Source organism: Bombina bombina, chromosome 2 (assembly GCF_027579735.1).
Source record: "Bombina bombina isolate aBomBom1 chromosome 2, aBomBom1.pri, whole genome shotgun sequence".
In the NCBI taxonomy this organism is placed as follows: Eukaryota; Metazoa; Chordata; class Amphibia; order Anura; family Bombinatoridae; genus Bombina; species Bombina bombina.
In genome coordinates, this window is record NC_069500.1 from 426,775,393 (window position 1) to 426,789,434 (window position 14,042).

The 14,042-nt window shown below is 41.5% G+C and overlaps 1 protein-coding gene across 2 annotated transcripts in view; it reads right to left on the reverse strand.

The window, feature by feature from the left end:
• KLHL22 (kelch like family member 22) overlaps positions 1 to 14,042 on the reverse strand; it is a 164,903-nt gene that overhangs the window by 113,053 nt on the left and 37,808 nt on the right. For both annotated transcript variants that reach the window (XM_053701977.1, XM_053701978.1), the window contains exons 5-6: positions 2,199 to 2,692; positions 1,795 to 1,987 (exon numbers count right to left, since the gene is read on the reverse strand). In XM_053701977.1, the coding sequence (XP_053557952.1) occupies positions 1,795 to 1,987; positions 2,199 to 2,692 (687 nt within the window). The remainder of the gene's footprint in view (positions 1 to 1,794; positions 1,988 to 2,198; positions 2,693 to 14,042) is intronic.

A 14,042-nucleotide genomic window follows, 5' to 3' on the forward strand; every position in this document is an offset into this window, starting at 1 on the left:
CACAGCTAGACCCCAATCCTTGCTTGCAGAGAAAAGTACCCATAAAAGGATTAAATATCTTCAGACACCAACTTTGCACATCTTCCATTGACAAAGGCAAAGAGAATGACTGGGGATTATGGGCAAGGGAAGTTACACTTAACAGCTCTGCTGGTGTGCTCTTTGCCTCCTCCTGCTGGCCAGGAGTTGAATATCCCACTAGTAATTGGAATGATGTTGTGGACTCTCCATGTCATAGGAAAAAAAAAAATGTTTTTCTTTTTAAATCTGGTAATAACAGCATAAATTTGCAAAAATAGTTTGGAGAAATTTGGGAACTAGTGATGACTTGGTATATTCAGCTGTTTTTCAGTTTATACAATATATATTAATATACATTTGCTAAATATGTCAAAAACAGCAAATTGTTTAAATAAAAGTGATTTTTTTTTTTGCTGAATTTCAGAAGGAATTGCAGCTACATTTGAAAGAAATTATGTATCAGATGCAGAGTAATGAATTTCAATACAAGAAACATGTTACTCAGAAATAATATATTTAGTAAAGTTACCACCATTTATTTGGCCAATACAGTCTTTGCAGAGCTTTTCTCTTGCCAACAGGATCTTAGTAGATAAGGCCCCTGTAAAAATAGTTTTGGGCTCAGGGCTCTAAAAAATATACAACAAATAATTTCAAAGCCCATACTGTAAGAAAGCCACTTAACACCAAAAAGAAAATCAAAATATGAACATACCTTTAAACATGTTAAACTATGTCCTGGGCAGTAGGCAAGCGAGTCTGATGATTCATTTATACAGCATGAATAAAACAATATGAATCCATGTAAGGTTGCTTAAGCAAATGCACCACTGCACACATAAGTGCTTTAAGGACTTATGGTGGGAGAAAGCTGCAGATCCGGTGTTTAAGGAAAGTATCCGGAGTGCAGCAATCCAGTATAAAGAGGAATTGATTATGCAGCCTTCTCTGAACATAGACACTCCGATATAGGAAGGAATTGAGCGTGCAAATACTCAAGATGACCTTGGACGTGACCACTGTGACATCACGTGTAATGTTATAAAACAAGTTGGCACCCAATGGAGCCTTCCCCAAGACAGGGAAAACTGCCTACACCGCTCCACCAGCCAACTAAGAGCTAAAAGACCAACCAGGATGCCTGCCCAGGAGTCGGAATCTCCACCTCGCAGTACCCATCACAAAACAGGGGAACACAGCTACCACAGCTCACCACTTATGGAAGAGGAGAGAGTCCCCAAGTCATGTCCCCTTGGAGTTTGAAAAGAAGGAATAGGAAGGGTAGGAAGAAGAGGAGTTTCTTATAAACAGGTAATTGGGGGAGTGGTCAATTCTGTCCACACCCTTGGAGAGGGGGTTTCTCATCTGGAAAGTATTACCCAGGGAAGAGCCAAGATATTTTTCATTCATGATTCAGATAGAGCACACAATTTTAACTAACTTTCCAGTTTACTTTTATTTTTGAAGGAGCAGCAATGCACTACAGGGAGCTAGCTGAAAACACTGAGTGAGTGAATGACAAGAGGTATATATATGCAGCCACCAATCAGCAGCTAGTTCCCAGTAGTGCTTTTGCTACTTCTGAGACTACCTAGGTATGCTTGTCAACAAAGAATACCAAGAGAAAAAAGCAAAAAAGATGAAAGAAGTTGATTGGAAAGTAGTTTAAAACGTCATGCTCTATCTGTATAGTAAAATTAAAAAAAAAAAAGACTGTCATTTTAAAAAGTAAGAATAAATTTAATAGGCTAATGTAGGAAGATGGAATCTTGCCTGTTTCTGTAGTGGTGCCACATATTCCCAGGTGTCTGTGCTTGGATCATACCTTTCCACATCTTTCAGCTCATTGTAATAATCCCTCCCTGCCACTGCATAAATAAAGCCCCCTAAGATACACACAGCAAGGTCAGCACGTGGCTGCTGCATGGACTGGATCTGTAACCAGCGGTTGTGTCGGGGATCATATCTTTAAAATAAAGATCATGTAATAAGTTAGTATTTGCAGGCATTACAACATTACTGTTTCTTTATTTTCGTTAATGACTTGGTGGAGAATAAAAAATATTATATGTGGAATTTTGCATCTCACATATAATAAAAATAAATATGTTTAAAATAAAATGTTTTTATTTATTCCATGTTTTAGTGATGAAATGCTGAATCTACTACACACTTACCTCCAGCATCGACCCTCTGCCCTGTATCCCCTCACGTTGTTATCTCCTCCGATCAAGTAAACAAAGTTATGTAACACAACAATTCCTTGATTGGACATGCGAGGTACCTGTGGTGAAGTAAGTGGCCTCCAGTCACCCCGCAATGGATTTAAGTACTTGGCCTGATCACTTAGAACTGTATTGGGAGCAGAAAACATCCCCCCAAAGCCCACCACACACTGGAAGTCAGAGCGCAGCTGTGTGTGGGGGCTTTGCAGCATTGGCTGCATAAATTCATTTCTGTGATAGTCCAGAGCATTTGACACAACCTTCTGCAGGGGACACGGCCCCAGCTTGTCATGAAGTCTTTGCAGTACAGGTAACTCCATCAGCGGGAAGCGCACAGTCTCCAGGAGCTTTGGAAACTCCAGAAGGCTTACCTGGTCCTTTTCCAGCTGCTCTGGGGTGTAGTGGTAAAGAAGAGCCCCTTCATACACCTCGTTCTCAGACATCACCTGAGTGATGACACACCACACGATTAGACTGATTACATATTTGCAAAAAATAAATGAATACATTTCAGATTAAAGGCATGAAACTCAATTAGTTTTTCCCCATGATTCAAAGCATGTGATTTAAAACAACTTTCCAATTTACTTCTATTTACTCCAATTTACTTCTATTATCAAATTTGTTTTGTTCTCTTGGTATCATTTGTTGAAAAGGATACCTAGGTAGGCTCAGGAGTTGTTGATTTATGGCTGGACATATATGCCTCATGTTATTGGCTCATCCAATTTTTCAGCTAGCTCCCAGTAGTGCATAGCTGTTTTTTCAACAATGGATACCAAGAGAATCAAGCAAATTAGATAATAGTAGTAAAAAGTTGTTAAATAGTAGTAAAAAGAAAGCTGTTTAAAATTGTACGTTCAATTTGATTTACGAAAATTTTTTGGGTTTCATGTCCATTTAAGTTGGACTTAATTTGAACATGACCGGTCTACGGATTTCAACCTGCATTTGAGTCAATTTGGCCTGCCTGTTCCTCACAAACTGCATTTGTTTTATGGCATCTGTTAGATTTAAAAAAAAAAATGAAATAAAAACAGGATTCTTGTTTTGTGAAAAAGTGTAAATAATCACCTTTAGGTACTAATAATACTGTGCTGCTAACATACAGAGACAGATCAAATGTAAAGGCTCGAAACACTAGCAAATACTAATTAAAGGGACAGTCTATACCAAATTTGTATTGTTTAAAAACATAGATAATCCCTTTATTACCCATTCCCCAGTTTTGCATAAACAACACAGCGATATTAATACACTTTTTACCTCTGTGATTTTCTTGTATCTAAGTCTCTGCAAACTGCCCCCTTATTTCAGTTCTTTTGACAGACTTGCATTTTAGCAAATCAGTGCTGACTCCTAGGCAACTCCACAGACATGAGCACGTTATATATGTGGCACACATGAACTAACGCCATCTAGTTGTGAAAAATGTCAAAATGCATTCAGATAACAGGCGGCCTTCAAGGGCTAATAAATTTGCATATGAGCCTCCCAGGTTTAGCTTTCAACTAAGAAAACCAAGAGAGCAAAGCCAAATTGATGATAAAAGTAAATTGGAATGTTGTTTAAAATTACATGCCCTATCTGAATCATGAAAGTTTATTTTTGACTAGACTGTCCCTTTAAGAATGTTCATGCAGTTAAATAAAATGATTAAAATTAAGGGAGTATATTAGTTGTGATTTTTTTCTTCACTTTGTAGAGGTGTGAAAACCAAAACCAAAATATTTACTACATACAATTTATTCAAACAGAAGACTGGAATAAGTTATAAAGATGCTCTTTATCTCTTTATAGGTTGCATGGGGGGGGGGGGAATAGTGAAGCATAAGGAAACGTAGCCTGCATAAGCATTAAAGCAAAGCATATTTTATCTTTTGACAGACTTGCATTTCAGGCAGTTAGTGCTGACTCTTAAATAACTCCACAAACATGAGCACAATGTTATTTATATGAAACACATAAACTAACACCCTCTAGATGTGCAAACTGTCAAATGCATTCAGATAAGAGGCAGCCTTCAAGGGCTTCAAAATTAGTATATGATCCTACGTAGATTTAGCTTTTTTAAGAATGCCAAGAGAACAAAGCAAATTTGATGATAAAAGTAAATTTGAAAAGTTGTTTACAATTACATGCCCTATCTGAATCATGAAAGTTTAATTTGGACTTTATCCCTTTAACATATAATTCACGCAATAAAAAAAATAAAGTACTGCGTATATACACACATACTGTACATACATTTGTATATAGTTATAAACGTAAAGTAGTAATACATTTGTTACCTAAAAAAAGTTGTTTCTTCTTCAGATGCCATCAAGCAGAGGCAGGAATAGACAGGCACACAGTCAGTCAGGGACATACACTCACACTCACTCTACACTCACAGAAACAGTGCAGGAAGAGAAGACAGCTGGGTCCCTTTAAAACCCACTATGCAGCTGAGGAAGGAATATAGCGAATTTGGCTAGACACAGGGCAGGAAGCAATATACTGGTGGGATGAATTACTCTCTGCAGACAACAGTTAAGAGATAGTAACAGAGTCATCCCCTCTCTTAATAGGTGAGCACAATCCTATGAGACTGATCTCTAGATATCTGTACAGGGACAATCCCATAGCCCAGTCTCAGAGAGCTAATCAGGAGAACAACGTGTAGGGAGACCTGCTGGTTTAAATGAGCAGCAGGTATGGTCCCCACATGTTACCTAATAGAGATATATTGGGGCCTTGGGTGATCCTATATTGAAAGGATTATTTTGATAAACACATTTACAGTGCAGTTATACTGGTTGCTGGCAGGCTCTGCTCCCCATTGCAAAGCTTTTTATACTACGCATAATTATTTTACATTACAACCTTAAAGTGTTACATGTCCCTTTAAAAACAAAAAACATGAGGGGCAGAGTTTGCCAGCAAAGGGAGAAGCAGCACTTCTGTTTAGCTCTGCACAGAAAGTGACAAATAACACTAGTTTTACACCTTTATTTGAGGAATATCACCGTAAAAAAGCCCACTAGGTGATAGATATACTAACAGGGACTATCTGGTACAACTTTGGAGTGGATACCTGCCGATTTCCGATATACCCACAAACGAGAACCAGCAGATTTCTAGGAAAGGCCACGGCTGCGGCCTACTCCGGAACCTCCGGCCCTAAAAAGAGGAACAAAGAAACGAGTGACCCATCCGATTACAGGAGTGCTATAAAGAGAGACCCCAGGAGACAACTAATGGTGAGATTGAACGTATCTATTGACAGAAACAAGTTTTAAACACTCCGGGGCCTATCTCCCAAAACCTAACAGAAGGAAATTAGCTGCACACATCCAGTTAGCTGACTATATCCCTTGGGACACTTTGCTGCTGAATTATCACCCTCTTAGGTTTATAAGGCCAATTGGAGGATTAACACTATACTTTAGCAGGACTGCCAGTGGCGGGAAAGGAGGCCATCTTGTCTTGCAGCCTTTGATATAGGACAGTAATCTTTTCTAAACCACACAGCCTTTATTCACTTAGGTGGTTTACAAATAAGCTACAGAAAATTGAGAGCCTATACAGCTGTTTTTCTCTCCTTGTCCAAATAACCTGCAGCTATCGAAGCAAAGTTTGGTGTGACATAGGATTTGCTGGCCTCCAATTTGACTCTACACACTGAATTTGACGCTGAGCAGCCGGAGCCCTAGAAGCCTCATCTGAGCAGCTATAACCTAATACAAACACGGTACTACTCTCTCCCCTCCCTTTTCCTGCCATCCTTTGCGGTGGTGGGTTATATCCTAAGGCCCTTTTTCCGTGATCGTCCTGTGAGGACATTGCCCCTGGGGAGTAGAGATAGGCCGGCAGTAGGGTGAATTCTGACAAGAACAGTGTGACTGCAGTCTAAAAATATGCCTAACTTTTAGCCACTGACCTTATGCTGTGCAAGTGTGGACTGATACCCTGCTAGCCTGTTAACATGAGTCATACGGAGGTATCTGGGGACCTGTATCCCGGAAAATAGCATCCAAAGCGGGACAGAGAACACCAATATTATACCAAAACCACCTTGACAATGCTTATGCATTTCTAGTCAGAGATAGCGCGGTGAGAGCCTCCCCCTCCAACTTTTAAGAACCTCACGAGTTTCCTTTTCTTCACCAAACAGATTATAACCCTATTGACACCTGCTCTTTGATGCACGACGTTATTTCATAGTGAGAACCTGGGGGTTTTCACAGGTCTCCCGAAATGTCTGCCAGGAAATCCTCCTTAGACAAAAGAAACAAGCCTACATCTTTGAACACATACTTCAAGCCTTCCAAAACAATGAAACAGATAGACCAACCAGACGCTGAGAACCCAGAAGAAATGGACTCAGATTCAAAATCTGCAGTATCAAACACAGATCAGACCCCAGTAACTAAAGCAGACCTGCAATCCTTAGTTTCAAAACAAGATATCTCAGCTAGCTTTGATAAATTATGGACTAAAATTGATTCCATTTACACGGCAGTTACAGCTAGTCTAACAGAGATCAGGTCTGATATAGCAGAACTAGGAGGCAGAATGGATACAATCGAAGAACATACAGAAGCAATTACGGAGGATATGAATGGACTTTCACAAACCATTGCCTCACATCACCAACTGTTCATAGAGATGCAAGACAAGATTGAAGATCTGGAGATCAGGAGTAGAAGAAGCAATCTAAGGCTAAAAGGTATCCAGGAGACAGTGGATGGTAAAGATCTACCTACCTATCTACAACTCTTCAGAAGCATAACTGGAAATAAAGGAAACAGTGATTTTACTATGGAAAGAGCTCACAGAGCTCTGAGGGCTAAACCTAAGGGGGAGGCTCCGCCGCGAGATGTAATAGTGAAGATGCTGCTCTTCCAAGACAAGGAGCTAATACTCTCGGCAGCTAGAAATGCTCCTACGTTCAAATTCCAGGGGTCAGTTGTTCAATTCTATCAAGACCTATCCTTTAGGACTCTCCAAAGGCGGAACTCTTTTTGCCCCTTAACTCAGCTATTGAGAAAACAACAGATTCAATACAAATGGGGGTTCCCTTTCGCTCTCTGTATATTTTGAAGGACAACTTAACTGAGACTATCAAGGAAGCTGCAGACATCCCCGACTTATGCCAACGACTGGGGCTAGAAACACCAAAAATGCCTGATCTGCCGTCTCGGCTCTACAACTGGAACCCCAGGCATCTCTGAAATCAAACACCAAATCAAACGTTCTAAGAATAAGTGAAACACAGCTTCCTTCTGGGAAATCTTTTTTTATCTCTGGCAGAAAAAGAAATGAAAGCCACAAGTCTACAAAAGCAGGAGGAACATAGCTATCTCACATGAAGTACCCTTTTACGTGACTCTCTAATGAGTAGGTGGTAGCTGTGCTACCAGCTATGGAAGTTTTGTAAGCTTAATAGGTATGCTATGGGACTCCCTGTATAGACCATCAGGTTATATATGAAGATGTCTGCATGTAATGGGGTAAAGCAGGGAGTTGGGAGAAAGATGAACTGCAGTTACCATATGCCTGTAGAAGAGACAGGGCTCACGCCCGTTGTTCCTGTTCTCTATTGCATAGTTATAGCACTTGCACAGTTACTTAAATTTAAAATGTTAAGGTTATTTATCTTATTACCTTGCCCTCATGTGAAGGAATTATTATGTTTTTTTTCTATGGTTAATTTACTAATTTGTTATTGTACTCACACTACTTATTACACTCTCCTTTTAGAGCCCCATACTGTTGTAGCACATCACACACGCCCAGATGAAACAGTCGTAGAATGGATAGAGGTTTACCCCGGTCAGAGAAATTCCAGATGCACACACCTTCTCAAACTATGTCCCAATATATTTATGATACGTCCTATACCCACTTAGATGGCCCCTAAAATTAAATTAATTTCTCACACTGTGAGAGGCCTGAATACTGATGTAAAGAGACAAGTGGCAATGAACCAATATATAAATATCAAAGCCAATATTCTTTTGTTACAGGAGACTCACTTTCTTAATAATCAGGTTCCTAAATATTGGTCCAGACACTTTCAACAACATTACCATGCCACAGCCTCTACCAAAAAAAGAGGAGTCTCCATTTTGATTCACTCGGTCCTTAACTTTGAACTTGAATCCATAACCACAGAGGGGAGATATTTAATAGTTAAAGGTCAAATTGATAACACAGACATAGTGCTCTGCAATATACACGCACCTAATACGAAACAGACAGAATTCTTTGCCCATATATCGCATCTTCTAACTCAGTGGTCCCAAAATAGGATTATAGTAGCTGGAGATTTTAACATTAACTTATCTCCGATCCAGACACCCAGTCGAGAGACTTTATCACATAAAAACATAATTTATGCTTACCTGATAAATTTATTTCTCTTGTACTGTATTCAGTCCACGGGTCATCCATTACTTATGGGATATATTCCCTTCCCAACAGGAAGTTGCAAGAGGATCACCCAAGCAGAGCTGCTATATAGCTCCTCCCCTCACATGTCATATCCAGTCATTCGACCGAAACAAGACAAGAAAGGAGAAACCATAGGGTGCAGTGGTGACTGGAGTTTTAATTAAAATTTAGATCTGCCTCAAAAAAGACAGGGCGGGCCGTGGACTGAATACACTACAAGAGAAATAAATTTATCAGGTAAGCATAAATTATGTTTTCTCTTGTTAAGTGTATTCAGTCCACGGGTCATCCATTACTTATGGGATACCAATACCAAAGCTAAAGTACACGGATGATGGGAGGGACAAGGCAGGAACTTTAAACGGAAGGAACCACTGCCTGTAGAACCTTTCTCCCAAAAACAGCCTCCGAAGAAGCAAAAGTGTCAAATTTGTAAAATTTTGAAAAGGTATGAAGCGAAGACCAAGTCGCAGCCTTGCAAATCTGTTCAACAGAGGCCTCATTCTTAAAGGCCCAGGTGGAAGCCACAGCTCTAGTGGAATGAGCTGTAATTCTTTCAGGGGGCCGCTGTCCAGCAGTCTCATAGGCTAAACGTATTATGCTACGAAGCCAAAAGGAGAGAGAGGTAGCCGAAGCTTTTTGACCTCTCCTCTGTCCAGAGTAAACGACAAACAGGGAAGAAGTTTGACGAAAATCTTTAGTTGCCTGTAAATATAACTTCAGGGCACGGACTACGTCCAGATTATGCAAAAGTCGTTCCTTCTTTGAAGAAGGGTTAGGACATAGTGATGGAACAACACCTGATTGATATTCCTGTTAGAAACTACCTTAGGTAAGAACCCAGGTTTAGTACGCAGAACTACCTTGTCTGAATGGAAAATCAGATAAGGAGAATCACAATGTAAGGCAGATAACTCAGAGACTCTTCGAGCCGAGGAAATAGCCATCAAAAACAGAACTTTCCAAGATAACAGCTTAATATCAATGGAATGAAGGGGTTCAAACGGAACACCTTGAAGAACTTTAAGAACTAAGTTTAAGCTCCACGGCGGAGCAACAGTCTTAAACACAGGCTTAATCCTAGCCAAAGCCTGACAAAAAGCCTGACCGTCTGGAACCTCTGCCAGACGTTTGTGTAAAAGAATAGACAGAGCAGAAATCTGTCCCTTTAACGAACTAGCAGATAAGCCCTTTTCTAAACCTTCTTGTAGAAAAGACAATATCCTAGGAATCCTAACCTTACTCCATGAGTAACTCTTGGATTCACACCAATATAAATATTTACGCCATATCTTATGGTAAATTTTTCTGGTAACAGGTTTCCGAGCCTGTATTAAGGTATCAATAACCGACTCTGAGAAGCCACGCTTTGATAGAATCAAGCGTTCAATCTCCATGCAGTCAGCCTCAGAGAAATTAGATTTGGATGGTTGAAAGGACCCTGAATTAGAAGGTCCTGCCTCAGAGGCAGAGACCATGGTGGACAGGACGACATGTCCACTAGGTCTGCATACCAGGTCCTGCGTGGCCACGCAGGCGCTATCAGAATCACCGATGCTCTCTCCTGTTTGATCTTGACAATCAGTCGAGGAAGAAGCGGAAATGGTGGAAACACATAAGCCATGTTGAAAACCCAAGGGGCTGCTAGAGCATCTATCAGCGTCGCTCCCGGGTCCCTGGACCTGGATCCGTAACAAGGAAGTTTGGCGTTCTGGCGAGACGCCATGAGATCCAGTTCTGGTTTGCCCCAACGATGAATCAGTTGAGCGAAGACCTCCGGATGAAGTTCCCACTCCCCCGGATGAAAAGTCTGGCGACTTAGAAAGTCCGCCTCCCAGTTCTCCACGCCTGGGATGTAGATCGCTGACAGGTGGCAAGAGTGAGACTCTGCCCAGCGAATTATCTTTGAGACTTCTAACATCGCTAGGGAACTCCTGGTTCCCCCTTGATGGTTGATGTAAGCCACAGTCGTGATGTTGTCCGACTGAAATCTGATGAACCTCAGTGTTGCTAACTGAGGCCAAGCTAGAAGAGCATTGAATATTGCTCTTAACTCCAGAATATTTATTGGGAGGAGTTTCTCCTCCTGAGTCCACGATCCCTGAGCCTTCAGGGAGTTCCAGACTGCGCCCCAACCTAGCATCTGTTGTTACAATCGTCCAATCTGGCCTGCGAAAGGTCATCCCTTTGTACAGATGGACCCGAGAAAGCCACCAGAGAAGAGAATCTCTGGTCTCTTGATCCAGATTTAGTAGAGGGGACAAATCTGAGTAATCCCCATTCCACTGACTTAGCATGCATAATTGCAGCGGTCTGAGATGCAGACGCGCAAATGGCACTATGTCCATTGCCGCTACCATTAAGCCGATTACTTCCATGCACTGAGCCACTGACGGACGTGGAATGGAATGAAGGACACGGCAAGCATTTAGAAGTTTTGATAACCTGGACTCCGTCAGGTAAATTTTCATCTCTACAGAGTCCCTAGGAAGGGAACCCTTGTGAGTGGTAATAGAGAACTCTTTTCCACGTTCACCTTCCACCCATGCGACCTCAGAAATGCCAGAACTATCTCTGTATGAGACTTGTATGAGACGCTTGTATCAGAATGTCGTCTAGGTTTGGAGCCACCGCTATGCCTCGCGGTCTTAGCACCGCCAGAAGTGAGCCCAGAACCTTTGTAAAAATTCTCGGGGCCGTAGCTAACCCGAAGGGAAGAGCTACAAACTGGTAATGCCTGTCTAGAAAGGCAAATCTTAGATACCGATAATGATCTTTGTGAATCGGTATGTGAAGGTAGGCATCCTTTAAGTCCACTGTGGTCATATACTGACCCTCTTGGATCATGGGTAGGATGGTTCGAATAGTTTCCATTTTGAATGATGGAACTCTTAGGAATTTGTTTAAGATTTTTAGGTCTAAAATTGGTCTGAAGGTTCCCTCTTTCTTGGGAACCACAAACAGATTTGAGTAAAATCCTTGCCCTTGTTCCGTCCGCGGAACTGGGTGGATCACCCCCATTACTATGAGGTCTTGTACACAGCGTAAAAATGCCTTTTTCTTTATTTGGTTTGCTGATAACCTTGAAAGATGAAATCTCCCTTGTGGAGGAGAAGCTTTGAAGTCCAGAAGATATCCCTGAGATATGATCTCCAACGCCCAGGGATCCTGGACATCTCTTGCCCACGCCTGGGCGAAGAGAGAAAGTCTGCCCCCCACTAGATCCGTTTCCGGATAGGGGGCCCTCTCTTCATGCTGTCTTAGGGGCAGTAGTAGGTTTTCTGGCCTGCTTGCCCTTGTTCCAGGACTGGTTAGTTTTCCAGGCCTGTCTGTAACGAGCAACAGTTCCTTCCTGTTTTGGAGCGGAGGAAGTTGATGCTGCTCCTGCCTTGAAGTTTCGAAAGGCACGAAAATTAGACTGTTTGGCCTTTGATTTGGCCCTGTCCTGAGGAAGAGTATGACCCTTACCTCCAGTAATGTCAGCGATAATTTCTTTCAAGCCGGGCCCGAATAAGGTCTGCCCTTTGAAAGGAATATTAAGCAATTTAGATTTAGAAGTCACGTCAGCTGACCAGGATTTAAGCCATATCGCTCTGCGCGCCTGGATGGCGAATCCGGAGTTCTTAGCCGTTAGTTTAGTTAAATGTACAATGGCATCAGAAACAAATGCATTAGCTAGCTTAAGTGCTTTAAGCTTGTCCATAATTTCATCCAATGGAGCTGTGCGAATGGCCTCTTCTAGAGACTCAAACCAGAATGCCACAGCAGCAGTGACAGGCGCAATGCATGCAAGGGGCTGTAAGATAAAACCTTGTTGAACAAACATTTTCTTAAGGTAACCTTCTAATTTTTTATCCATTGGATCCGAAAAAGCACAGCTATCCTCCACCGGGATAGTGGTACGCTTAGCTAAAGTAGAAACTGCTCCCTCCACCTTAGGGACCGTCTGCCATAAGTCCTGTGTAGTGGCGTCTATTGGAAACATTTTCCTAAATATAGGAGGTGGAGAAAAGGGCACACCGGGTCTATCCCACTCCTTGCTAATAATTTCTGTAGGCCTCTTAGGTATAGGAAAAACATCAGTACACACCGGCACCGCATAGTATCTATTTCAGCCTACACATTTTCTCTGGAATTGCAACTGTGTTACAGTCATTCAGAGCCGCTAAAACCTCTCCAAGCAATACACGGAGGTTCTCAAGCTTAAATTTAAAATTAGAGATCTCTGAATCCAGCTTCCCCGGATCAGATCCGTCACCCACAGAATGAAGCTCTCCGTCCTCATGTTCTGCAAACTGTGACGCAGTATCAGACATGGCTCTCATATCACCAGCGCGCTCTGTCCTTATCCCAGAGCTGTCGTGCTTGCCTCTTAATTCTGGTAATTTAGATAATACTTCTGTCAGGGTATTATTCATAATAGTAGTCATGTCTTCTAACGTGATTTGTATGGGCGTCACTGATGTACTTGCCGCCACAATATCACGCGCCTCCTGAGCGGGAGGCGAAGGTACTGACACGTGAGGAGAGTTAGTCGGCATAACTTCCCCCTCGTTGTCTGGTGATAATTCCTTTACAGATAAAGACTGACTTTTATTATTTAGTGACATCAATACATTTAGTACACATATTTCTATGGGGCTCCACATCGGCCTTCAAACATAGTGAACAAACAGATTCATCTGTGTCAGACATGTTTAAACAGACTAGCAATGAGACTAGCAAGCTTGGAAAATGCTTTAAAATAAATTTACAAGCAATATAAAAAACGCTACTGCGCCTTTAAGAATCACAAAAAAACTGTCACAGTTGAAATAACAATGAACTCAATCAGTTATAGCAACTACATTTTCACAGTAAATGTATTAATTTAGCAGAGCATTGCACCCACTAGCAAATGGATGATTAACCCCTTAATACCCAAAAACGGATAATCAATATGCAAATAAACGTTTTTAACACAGTCAAACACACTGCCACAGGTCTGCTGTGACTGATTACCTCCCTCAAAATGACTTTTGAAAACACCTGAGCTCTCCAGAGACGTCCTGGGTCATGCAGGAAGAAGCAGGAAGACTGTGACTGAATTTTTACTGCGCAAAAAAGCGCTAAAATAGGCCCCTCCCACTCATTATTACAGCAGTGGGAAACCTCAGTTAACTGTTTCTATGCAGAAGTTTTATCACCAATGTACCTCACAAAAACGATTAAACATGCCAGTAAACGTTTTTAAGACCCCTTTTTAAAGAGCATGTATTGTTATTTATAAGCCTGCTACCAGTCGCTTCTACTGCAGTTAAGGCTCATTACATTACTTCATTATAAGCAGCATTTTCTTAGTCAAATTCCATTCCTTAG